The sequence below is a fragment of the Antrostomus carolinensis genome, unplaced genomic scaffold, assembly GCF_000700745.2.
Source record: "Antrostomus carolinensis isolate BGI_N321 unplaced genomic scaffold, ASM70074v2 scaffold5889, whole genome shotgun sequence".
In the NCBI taxonomy this organism is placed as follows: Eukaryota; Metazoa; Chordata; class Aves; order Caprimulgiformes; family Caprimulgidae; genus Antrostomus; species Antrostomus carolinensis.
In genome coordinates, this window is record NW_010336300.1 from 21,541 (window position 1) to 34,363 (window position 12,823).

Sequence of the window (12,823 nt, forward strand, 5' to 3'; positions counted from 1 at the left end):
AGCTAGTTCCACAATGGCTTGTTTGAAGAAGACATAAATTCAAGTTTGCTAAGAGCATGTATTTAATGGGGATGGGGTGGTACCTGATGCTCTAGGGCAGCTTTGGACTGCTCAGTGTCATGTAGAATACTTGTCCCTGGCCGTGGGGCACAGGTAGGAGCATCTTGAAAGTGGGAGGAGGAGTGATACCCATCTCTCCTAGTACTGTCCCTTTATCACAGAAGTGAAGCACCTCATAGGCAGAGGTAGTGAATCTTCCAAGGAAAACACAGTAGTTAATGCTGTTTATAAACACTGATAAAATACAGCTCCACAGTTAAGTTTAAAATACTGTTCTACGATGTGAGTGGTCACTTTTTCCCATACCCTCTCCAGTTCTTGTTGAAAGTTGGTGGCTGGGTTGTATACAATAGCACTCCTTCCTTCAAGACTGTGTTTCTTCCAGTTAAGGTTCATTCAGCAGCACATTCTTTACTTGCACTCTTACCTGAGGTCAGTGCTACACTAAAACTGAAATTTATGGTGGCCCTGAAGGTCCACCTTAAACTCATCAGCCTCAGGTGGAGCTAGAATTCGATAAAGGGCTGGATAGACTGTAATGCAAGGGCAGAGTGGTTCAGAAACGTAAACTGCTTACCCACTGACCTCTGTAATACTGCACCTGAGCTCGTGGGTGACTGACTGACAGACATTAAGATCTGACCTTAACACGAAAAGAAAATAAAAAACTAGTCAAGAAGAGGTAATATGTACAAGCTGTCATAAACTCTCCTGAATGGCTAACCCAAGTTAAAGAAAGACTGACATGTAAGTAGGTTGAGTGGACAAATGTTGCCACTCAGCCATGTTTAAAAAGTTATTGAAATTCATAAGTTAGGAATGGTCAGAGTTGAACTAAGTCGTGTCTGAGAACGGACCAAAGTAGTCCAGGCTCCTGTGACAGCATGGAGGGATGCTTGGTCTCAATCTTTCATCAAGTCTGTAGGAGGACACCAGTCTCAATTTCCAGCTGCTGCTGTGTGATGTGTCTTTTACTGCCCAAAATCTTGAACAGCAGTGAAGAGCATGAGTCACCTTTAGTGTGGTCTTGTTCTGAAGCACCAAGTCCTGTTTCTGAAACTGTTCGTGATGTTTGTTGTCTGTATTTCATTTCTTCTCTGTACTTTTGGGAGGGGTTATTATTCCTCCTGTTGACACAGGTGATAATTGACCTGGGGCAGTAGATGCTGCTCCACTGTTAGCTTCTTCCTGTGTATTGGGGGGTAGGGAACATAGTTAATACCTGTGGCAAGTTCTCCTACCTTGTTTCACTAGTACTATTCAGCAGCACTTCCTCACACTGCTAGTACAATTAAATACTCCAGCGTCAGGATACTGAATAAAAAAAAAACAAAGCAACATTACAGAATAAAGTAAAGATTTAAACACTTCACCAGTACTTCTAATCCAAGTCTTTGCTTGTGGCCTGCAAGCCTTATGGTAAAACACCTTTAGTTTATAGCACCATCAAGTAGGAGCACTAAACAAAAGGTCTGGCAGCACTGACCACACTGGTTGAGGTGAGCCAGGCCAGGTGTGAGCGGGAAAGTGTTTGGCCAGCCTCAGCTGCCTGGGGAGAAGAGGTGTGCAAAGCCCTCTCAGCTGCCTGAACTGCAAATCCACCTACCAGCATGTCCAGATAATTTGTGTGTGTTTGGATATTATGTCGATCTTCTTCTGCAACCTTCTTAAAGTTCTTCAGCTTCACAGGGACTTTTTTTGCCACACTGACAAAGGGAACCATCCATTCTACGCACTCTGAAATGCTGTCCCAATCTAAGCCTAGAGGGTAGAACACAGGAATACAGTTAGAAATCATGGGGGAGTTGCACAGTGCTCCAATATGGTAATAAAGTAACAACACATAATACTGCAGGTAAAAAAATCAGACAGATCCTCCCAGGAACTCCCAGCATTTCCCTGGGCTTGCTGCTGAAAAGCGTTGTGGCAGAAGATGGTGAGCACAGGCCTCCTGAGCAAAGCAGCTCTCTGGCCATGAGGCTTCCTGTTGTTTACCAGGGAAGGCTGAAGTGACTTTACAGCTTAAGCACAAAATTTTGCTTGACATTATAAAAACACAGACTGTCAGAGTCCTTTATGGAACCTCGGGCAGCACACAAGCGCTGAGCTGCATTAAGTAATTTTTTTTTTCCTACTTTGTAAGGGACAGGCTGGTAGAAACTAGCACAAAGGTTAATTGAACGCTGTTGACAGACAAGGATCACTGCTCTGTAACTACATTTCAGAAGAAAAAGTAGCCAAATCATGTATAGCCAATGATCCCCCAAGCAACTGGAAGTGATGGAGCAGCAGTCTTGGCCCAAAAGCAAGAAGGATAAATCTGCTTCATTTCCTTAGCTAAGAGTATGCTTCTGAAAGCGTTTCCTCCTTTCTGGAGTCTTTGTAACATCTGAAATATTAGTAGGAAGGAAGTGAAATCAAGAGGAAAAAAACCCCACAGAACAGGAGAACAAACTGTTAGTGTCCATGTAGCTTTTGCTCCTTGGCAGCCTGGTAAACCAATACGCTCTTAGCAGCCTCAGGCATGTAAGAGCTTTCTGAATTCCCTGCCTGACAAGAGCAAGCTTCTTACCTGAAGCTTTCTTAACTACTTCAATTGAGGTATAGTGGCAGAGCGCTGCAGCAGCTAGTGTTCTGTACTGGAAGTCCAAAGAATTCACATCCAGAATACACAGGTCTAAGAGCTGAGGAAATAAGAGAGTGCAGGAAATAAGAGTTACAAAATTTAACAAGACGATACTTTAGTATAATCCTGTCTCAGAAACTGCTACGCATACAGCTGTCCTCCTACAGTCTATGGTCTGTAACACAGCTCCCTCCGCTTTTTAGTGTCAACTGCATCCATCCAGTTTATTTCTGGCACCAACCGCAGTTAAAGTAGGTCTCACAGAGTTACAATGCAAACAAATCTGCACTTTTACCAGTAACATCCAAGACACCTTGCTTGCACAGATTTAAATACACCTTGAAGCTCTTAACAGAGCTCCAGGAAGGTATTTTCTTAAATGAAAATATTACCTAGCAGCTCAGTGCCTTAGACCAGTCTCCTCTCCAGGAAGCTTCTCTGAGGCTGGACACAACACTTGCCCATAAAAACTGAAACCACAGCTGTTTCAAAATAGTCAAAGCACTCCTCAGACTGCCTTCTAGGCAAATACACGGAAATACCGTTACAGATAATGCAGGTAAAAACAGTTCACTGTCCATGGCGTGTTAAATTACCCACCCTCCTCTCAGAGCTGTTGCTGCTGTAGTGCAGTGCAATTAAAGAAACAAGACTTTTATTTTTCCAGTGTACCGAAAAGTGTTAAAACATGTGGGAGCAGGGAGACAAGAAACATCTGGGTGCTTGTCCTCAGAACTTGGCATGAAGTTCTCTGGCAGTCAAACTTGCTTACTCCTTAACAAAGTAACAGGTGAGGTGAAACAGGGAAAAGCATTCTCTAATGGCCTTTGGGGGTGTGATGTTCAGTTGTGCTTCTAATCACTCCAAAAAGCACTTCCCGATGCAGTTTTATTACCTACCTGTGCTATCTGAATGAATTTTTCCTGAGAATACTGAGGTAGCAGCACTTTTGGAACATCCTTCAGCGCATCCACCTGGAGATAGAGGTTCAGCCAAGCGACGATTGTCACTGGACAGAGTTCCCATTTTAAAGCCTGCAAACAGCAAACAGAGAAGTATGCACCTTAAAGCATGTGAGGATGGTTTTGTGCCCTGATCTCTCTTCCCCATACCTCCCCTTCTGAGTTTGCTCAGCTTATTGGACAGATCCTCAAAAGACACTGAAGATGATGTACAATTTCAAGTACAGACATTCATTGTATATTGCATTCTCACTACTTTTTGAACAGGCAGCATTACACTCAGCACAAACACGTATCCCTGTAGCTGTGCAGTTGGATCTTCTGTATCATCTTCCCCATTCAGAAGCTGGGAAATCAGAATATTTTTCCCGAGCCTTCAGGCTAGCTATCTGAACCTGCAGCTCATATCTATTAAGGAAAAATAAAGGTACAAGGAGTTCTGTGATGGTAAAGTTGGATTCTTTCTAACATAAGGAGCACCAAGTAGTGTCAGTTCTTTGCCTGGCTCTCCAAGAGGCCCCTGTCCCTGGACAGCAAAGGACGTTGGCACGTGCAGCACATTACAGCGACAGCCTTCTGGGCTGTCCCGTGGCTGGCTGTACCCGTTAAGAGCCTTTACTGCCATACAAGCATGAGAAATCTGTCCTTTTCTAACAGACAGAGATTTCACCCCAGCCAGGGGCTTTAGAAGTCCACTGTGCATACAACGAAGGTTTCATTGTTTTGCAGAAAGAGGGACGTACTAAACATGTCCCTTTTCTAAGCAAGTAAGTGACATTAAAATACAAAGCACAGCTGAACAGTCTTTCAACCAGCACTTAAAAACACAGCAAAGTTATTACCTTTAACATAATAAGTTCCATTCTTATAATATCATCTTCACTGCAAGCACCATCAGTGACGTAAGCAAATTCCTGTATTTTAGGAGCGTAGATTTCCTTTAAGGAGAGAGGGAGGGAAAATGCAGATTAGCATGCCTCACAATTCTAAGAAAGCTTGAGAAGTTATTGGCAAATACTTTTCAGTCCATATTGAAATATAAACATTTCTTACGCTAGAACAGTGTTTTTCTCATTACCTGAAGTGACTTAAAACTTACAGGATGAGGAGATACTACAAACAAGCAGGTCATATATTATCTGTTGTAAAACATGACAGATTTATTGCAACTTTTTTTTAGCTTTTGGGGAAATAAACGCTGACCAAACAATCAGAACAGCCTCTCATTTATACAGCTTTCTACTCAGTTATTCCATTTGATGTAAAAACATACACCATCTTAATTCTCGTACAGCAGGCTGCTGTGTTAGAAGAGGCTTGCTGATACAGGTAATGCACAACATCAGTTAGGGCTGATGTAGTCTCACTGATTTAAAAAAAGCTAGAAAGAGGAGAGAAAAATCCCACAGCCACTGCAGCTGGCAAAATCCATGGTGCAGAGGTGGTTAACAAAGAAATCTGCCAACCCAGTCATGCCAGTTGGGGCCACGTACAGGTACGTGTGTTAATAAAAGGGAGCTTGCCAGCAGGACTGCTTCTCTACCAGCTGGCTCCACGGCTTGATGCCCCACACACCTCCTTAGGATAGACAACTGCTTGTAGCCTGCTGCCTTGGCTTCAGAACAGCAGCTAGGTCACGAGGCTTCCAAGCATAAAAACATAATATCCCAAATTTTCCTTTCAGTCTAGCCTACCAGACACTATACAAAAACATGCTCTTGGCTCACAGATGCCACTGCACTTAAAAAAACCCCAAAACTCCACTAAATGGGTTTAGAGAGACATCAGCCTGACATACAGACAGCCTGAGACTTGGGCTTGGTTTTGTTCAAGTCCCACACCCATTCTTGAGACTGTTTGCCAGCTGCTGTATATTTGGAAAAAGACAAAGCAAAACTACTCCTAGCATATTTACATCCCTTTTAAGTTTATGTGATCTCCTTCCCTGCTGCTGAGGAAAGGGAGGACAAAAACTACACTCCAAGAGATTGACATAAGCACAACTGAAGGAAGAGAAAAAAATTTCCCCTTCTGACCTTCAGTGTTGTATGTACACCACCAAGTTCAGAAGATTCAGACAGAAGAAATAAATATGTTATCACTGTCTTTTCAGTTATTCCAAAGTTAATATCCTCCTCCCTGTACCAGAGCTTCTTACCTCTAGTTTGGAGGCAATGAATAATGAGGTAATTCCTATGAGCTGAAGCATGCTCTTGTTAATGTTCTTTTGTGTCAACATGAATCTATCAAAAAAGTCTTGAGCTAGGTAGAAGGTTTCCCTGTGCAGTGCATACACCTCACATACCTACAACAGGCAAAAAAACAAAACAAAACACAAAAACAATTCAGTTTTCTGTTAAAAAATACTTTGTACACACATTGGAGTATTCAGGATTTAATAGTAAAACAGAATGCACCATTTTATCATTTGCACACACAAACTAACACATAGCTAGGTGTGTTAGGATGCAGGGGTTATTAAGGGACTGGAAAAAGTATTTCCCATGCTCCCACCTAAACGTGGATTGTCTATGACACACTAATATATTTCCACAGTATAATTTTTCCAATCTAAATAGCATCCAGTTTTCCTAAAAATGAGTACAAACAACTTTTCACTGAAAGCAAGCCTCCTTCAGGCAGGGGCAGGGCTGGGGAGGGGGGCAGCAAAAAACCTCTACTAATTTGCTTGACTAAGAATACTCTGGGCTCAAACTTGAAGTCACTGAGCAGATCCTCCCTGCAGTCCTAGTAGGTCTGTCCCAGGGCAGAACTACTAAAAACCTTGAAGTCTTTGGCTCTACAGCAAACAAGGCTGGAAGCTCCTGCCTGAGGGGGCTCTGCTGCCCTTCAGGCACATCGACAGCCTCACTAGGCAGGAACAGAACTGCAGGAACAACCATCTGCTCCATACAGTTGTGAGTTTCCCTGGCAGAGAGAACTTCCTTTAAAAAAAGGAGACTGCCCGTGCCTGGAGTAGGCAAAGGCCTACTTTTTCCTCTAAGCTCTGACTGAATTTGTGTGGGTCTACCACAACTCCAGCTTATTTACAACTCCCTATCCCTTCTGCAACTAGAAACTAGTTAGATTATATAAATTACTTAAAATCTACCTACAGTCAACAGGAAAGAATATCCAAGAAACAGACACGAAGTCTGAGCCTGCTGCTCTGCTTCATTATTTTGCTTAGATACAAAGTCACTCTTAGTGGCTGTTTCCTAAAATAAGGCTGAAGGCCCACTGGTGAATTAAAACCCTTCCAGACCATCAAAAAAGCAACTGGTTAGCAGCAACATCACAGCTTGTTCTTTTAGACCTGATCTAGTATTTGCCAACTGATGTGCTACTCTGGTGTTATTAACTACTGCTCCAAACAAGATTGAGAACTAAAAATGTACATATCGGGCCACCTGTGAATAAATGTCACAATTTCTCTGAAAGTGGATTGCCCAAATATAATAGTGCTTGGTCATGTTACATAGTGACTCAAGTTATGATGTTACAGAAGACAATGCCAGGAGCTAATGGAAAACTCAGATTTGCTGGACAATAACAAGGCCCTGGTTGACGTTTTTGTTTGGAAATTGCGTGATTTCCTAAAAGGTCAAGATTTTAAAAAACAAAAGCAACAAAACACAAATTAATGGTGGTATATAAGTCACACAGTAGAGAAAGTAGTGAAGTACACAACTGGAATAGTTTCTACATTCAGACTGCATTTATTAAAAAAAAAAAACCAAACAACCAACCACAAGCCAAAATACCCTTCCCTTTCCCTTTGAAATTCCCTGCTACTAGCACCCGTCCCCCAAGACAGCACATGTGCCCCTGTAACATCTGCCTCCTTGGAGTACTTGATAGGCAATGGGTAAATCTGCGAGATCCCTTCCTTTCACGGACAGGAAAGGATTGCATGAATCAAAGGGGGCTTCTGGCAGTGGTGACTGAATATACTCAATACAGAGTTCTTGGAAACGCCTCCAGAACATGGCTCTCTATTTACAACCCTAACACTCCTTCTCACAGGCTGCCAAGATTGACAGCTTCCATTTTGTTTGACAACTGGAACAGTGTGAAGTAAAGCAATTAAACTGGAACATGGGTATGATTTATTTGTAATCCTTTTCAAAGAAGAACCTGCCTATATTAAGAATCTTCAGATGTCAGCTACTAATGCACTATGGTTTTCTGCTCTCTTCATAGGATAGAACTAAAAATCCACTAATAATTCAGAAAATACTGTCAGGGGTTAACGACTAAGAGCCCTTCACATAGATAGGGCAAGGGTGGTAACTCAAGTCCTCAATATAGATGCAGTTGTGTCATGGCTTAGATACAGTCTAAGAGCTCCATAATTAATCTATCTATAGCAATTTCAATACAAGTGTCTCAAAACTAGATTTCTCCCCTTCCCAGGAAGTAATGTGGCAAGACTGAAAATTAAGTACTGTTGCTCACTGCCCTGTGTGGAAGGTTCAGCATCTCCTGCCAGGGAAGACCCACATGTTGCTCAGCAAGAGGATCAAAAGCAGTAACTTGTAACCCTTTTGTTTTGGCATTTATCATTACTGTACATTTTGCTATTAGATCTTTATGTAAAAGCTGTGGTTTTATCTGCCTGCTTCACAGGCGTAACACATGGCAAAGTAACTAAAATAACACACCTCTAAAAGCCAGTCTAACAGTATCGATCTCATGTGAGGTTGCAAACTAGAATGTAGCGATGTGAAATGTTTGCAATGAGCGTATCTGTTCTCCTTCTTCAGGATGTTGAGCCAGACATCTTTGGAATTTCCCCAGCTAGAGAAAAAAGTTACACAAAGCACTGTTAAGTATATATACACCTTCACAAAAGGAGTATAAAAACATTATTTATTGTTTACACATATTCAGGAACAAAAAGAAAAAATCCACATACTAAAAGATCTTTATGGTAATTAGAAAACTGCAGGCATACTTTGAACATTTTATGTTACCACAACAGCAGGCTGCCAAGATCATCAGCATGTCCAGTTTTAGAGAACAGACAATAAAACTGAATGTCTGCCACCCAAAGTTGCACATACAAACAGAGTTTCCTATTTTGCCTAGTTAGGTGGCTGTTCAGGGAGCAAGATAAAAACCAAACCTTCCCCATAAAAAAAACAAAAAAACCCAAACAAACCAAAACCACCCCAGCCCACTCCCCAAGAAACACAAAACATACATGAAGTTATCCGGTTTAGTTTGAGAAAAAGATTTACAGATGGAGTTTAAAAGTCACTCATCCACTGCTTCCTTTTGTAGCCTACCTTGAGGCTCAGAAACAGGCTACTCTGAGAAAAACTGAGTTCTTGTTTATTGCTAACTTAAAATTTATTAGCACTCAAAGTCTACTTGGGAATAAGATGTCTGTATCATTAATATGGCTTGGTTTTATTTTGTAATTAGTGTTATTATGAAATGATATGTTTTTTTCTTAGATGTACTTCTTATCCTACAGTTAGCGAGGGGGACAGCACGTTAATCAATGCAATGCCTATTTCCTACTGAAATTTTGTTACATATTTACCTTTCCCCAAGCAGAAGCAGCGAGAGATTGAACACACCTGATCACTGGTATCACTTACAAATTCTAACCCAGATCAGTTCCACTCTGCTGCCATCACAAGTTAAAAGCTGGAGAGAGACTTGCTTGTTTAATGCACAAGTCTCCCCATTTAAGTGGGGAAGCATCAAGAAATCTCCTACAATGATCTTCCTGCAGCAGTTAGGAAAGCATGAAGAAGGCAAGAGTGAGTAAATGATCCCCTTAATTCAGCTAATTGGAAAGGATGGAGCTCAGCTTTACCAGATACCTACTGACAACAGATGAACATGAAAGATTAAACTCCTTGCATGGAATTCTGTATCTGAAACTTTTCTTTGGGATCTAGCAGTTTCCAACTCCTCCTTGTTAGAGGAGTACATGAGATTCCCTTATTCATCATCCTTTTTTTAATCATCATTATTATTATTATTATTATTTTTAAAAAACTAATTTGCACTAAGCTTTCCAACACATACAAGAACACAATTTGTTGGGTATAGAGAAGAGCATACTGTTCTTTAAAGCACAGCTCAGCAGGCTTGGGAGTAATATCGAGAGAGAAGAGCAGCTGAGTTTGAAACTCGGTGAAAGAGACTGTAAAACCAGCAGGCTTGGGAGTAATATCGAGAGAGTTTGAAACTCGGTGAAAGAGACTGTAAAAGACATACTGTTTTGCACTGAGGCAAAACATCACCATGCAGCATCTCCCAGTTCTGGTCAAGTTTTGGCCAGAACAAACAAAAACATGTATCTAGAAAGGTTCTATTAAAGTACCACTCCATGTTCTGCTTCTCTTCTCATTCACTTCAGCAGAAGGCTTCCCTAATGCATCACAGTAAATTTAGTGACTCTTTCTTCAGACAATACACTGATCCAACCAGCGTACTTACCTAACACACCTGAATGGCTAAGAAATTCAGAAACTGAAAAATCCAGTCTAAGCTAATGCATCCCTCTGCAGAAGGGAAACTCTAGAACTGTGACTGCACTAAGCAGAGTGCATTGCATTGGCAAGCTCCCTGCACAGCAATACTGCCACAAGTTTATTTGCATATTTTTACACTTCTAAGTTCTTGAAGAAAACTTTGCTTAGTATTTTTTGGTCACTCAGTTCCAACAGCACTGGAAGAAGGTTAGTTTAACCATTATGTGCCTCTTAACCACTTAAGAGTCTCCAATGTTAAGTTATAAAAGGACACCTCTGAAAGGCAAAAGTTATCTGTCTAGGGTGTTTATAAGATCAGGGCCGGGGGATGGGGGGAGGAGAATTTCTGGGTTTCTTATTGGCCATTGAATTGTTTGTGGGATGAGGAGGCGAGTAAAGTACTGCCCACTGTTATACAAACACAAAACAACAGCAACTTTTACTACAGTAGTTAGGCAGATTTGATAAAACATCAGCAGCTGCTGCATCTGGTAAACTTACTTGAGTTCTGGCAAAGGTGATGGATTTATGAAGAGGTTTCTGAACCTGTATTTTTTGAATCTTGAGAAGTCAGTGGTTACTGATTCTTTGTGAGGTGTTTCAATAATTATGCAAGGCGAGATGCCTCCTGTTATCGTGGGCGGCCAACAACTCTGCAACATAAACAACGTATCTTTTAAATGCTGATTTCACTATGAAAGCAAGCAAGGTGAGAAGTAGATTACAGTAACAGCAACAATATGTGTAATGTTTGTTAGTCTTTTTGGACCTCAGCATCGATTCAAGTACTGAAACCAAGAAAGACACGGAGAACAAATGGCAACAAAGCCTTTCGTAGTCAAGACGGATCACATATAAACAAATTTGATAAGTTTGGGAAACTCTGTTTTGAGGAAGACAACTAACTAACTGTCTTTACTTTATGAACCCACAAGTAACCTATCCATTGCTTGAGCTGCTCAGTTACAGTACATAAGGCAAAGGTACTCAAAACACAGGACATTAGGTTGCTGGTGCTATCTAATTATCTACTCAGAGGGAAAAGAAAGGAGAGGGTGGAGGTTCTACTGTCTCTCAGGAGAAATTCAGCAACTTGTTATCTTTCAACTAAGCACTCCAGAGAGGAGCCACCCAGCTCGGCTCCAGAGCTAGATACCCACTGAGCAAGCAGCAGCTGTGAACTCTCTCTCAGCCTGACAATGTCAAATATGGGATGCAATGGCTCAAAAGAAGAAGAGCCCAAAGTTATTCATGCAGAAAGCTTTGAAGACAGAATTCTAGATTACTTTAGTTAACTCTGTACCCTGTTTCACTAATACTTATTTGGCTGCACATAGCCAATACAAGTAAGGAGGTATCAAATGCATGGAGCATATGCAATGCTGTAATGGCTGCCAGCCTTCAAAATGGTGACACAGAACTTTAATTATGCTCTGTGGCATTATGGGGGGGATCAGTTTCCCAGAGAATGGCAACACCTGTCCCTGAACACAGAAACTTTTCCTATATTGCTGTTTTGCAAGGAAAACTACATATGATTTCCTTAGTACATCTAAGCCTATTTATAGCCAGACTAAAGTACCCTAAGAGTGAAGTTATATATTCCAGCAGACTTGATCTTAACAACCACAAGAAAAGGAGACCCTGCTCCTTCTTCTTTCCTGTGATCCTCACTGCCCAAGTGCCATTCCTTCCTTCTTTTGGCAGTTTTGATGCTTGTCAGATCCTCTGCTGAGTTGATTAGACTCCCTAACCTGGCAGAACATTAACACATTTTGTAGTGCCAAATTAGCAAGCTGAACCTGCATGCTGCTTCATTTAAAGAGAACAAAAAATGGATCAGGGCAGGGGATGGAGTACATGGCCAGCAATCGAGGAAGGAAAGACAGAGGAGCAGGATTTCCCCCTTTTCAGCAAAGGTACACTGGGATATGCAGTTTCGCCCCAAGTACAGCTGATGTACTTACAGTTATTTTGCCCTAGACAAAGTCTGCAAAGACAACTTCACAGTCAGATGAGTTTTGCTTCACCATAGCTGTTAGTCACATTTGTTAGTTACAAACAGAATAACTGCAAACAAAGTTGTTTGCAAGAGAAAGTCATGTTATTTTACTAACCTCCTTTAAAATAAACAACTGTAAAGCCCCTCACTTGGTTTAGGAGTAGCCTGGATTAAGACAGATTCCTAAATTGATTTAAATAATTAAAAGAACTGTTAAATGAATGTAAAGAGGGCCTGCACTGTTATGAGTCTTCTTCACTAAACGGCCGTGAAACCACACCTTAATTTAAAACAAGTGCAATGATCTTGTTTAGGCTTGCCTTTAGGCCTTACCTCCTCTGCATATGGAATTATTCTGAAATATCTAGTTTTATTCTCATTTTTACACTGAACCTTACTCTGCAGTGGCTTCCACACTGAAGGATGCTTTTTCTGCAAAGCCATGTGTAAAAGAGTAAAAACTTATAAAAAGATGCTAAGGTGCAGAGCTCCCAGAGTTTTTAATATCGAAGGCAGAAATTTTCCCCTATTCAATACTTTCTAGTGTGGAATGCACAACTTCATACCCACCAACATAAACCAGATGGGCTCCCTCACCTAGTTTGAGCTGGTAATCAGGACTGAATTACCTTAATCTCATATTGATGCTTTTTAGCAACTTTCCCATCTTCTCTTTTCT

General features: G+C 41.3%; 1 protein-coding gene across 1 annotated transcript in view; it reads right to left on the bottom strand.

Annotated features, from left to right (window-relative positions):
- Window positions 1-946: 946 nt before the first annotated feature.
- CCNE2 (cyclin E2) overlaps window positions 947-12,823 on the bottom strand; it is a 12,297-nt gene continuing 420 nt past the window's right edge. Inside the window, exons 3-11 of the mRNA XM_010174780.1 lie at window positions 12,774-12,821; window positions 10,644-10,795; window positions 8,313-8,448; window positions 5,807-5,953; window positions 4,491-4,586; window positions 3,586-3,720; window positions 2,633-2,744; window positions 1,667-1,821; window positions 947-1,248 (exon numbers count right to left, since the gene is read on the bottom strand). Of these exons, the coding sequence (XP_010173082.1) occupies window positions 1,147-1,248; window positions 1,667-1,821; window positions 2,633-2,744; window positions 3,586-3,720; window positions 4,491-4,586; window positions 5,807-5,953; window positions 8,313-8,448; window positions 10,644-10,795; window positions 12,774-12,821 (1,083 nt within the window). The 3' untranslated portion in view covers window positions 947-1,146. The remainder of the gene's footprint in view (window positions 1,249-1,666; window positions 1,822-2,632; window positions 2,745-3,585; window positions 3,721-4,490; window positions 4,587-5,806; window positions 5,954-8,312; window positions 8,449-10,643; window positions 10,796-12,773; window positions 12,822-12,823) is intronic.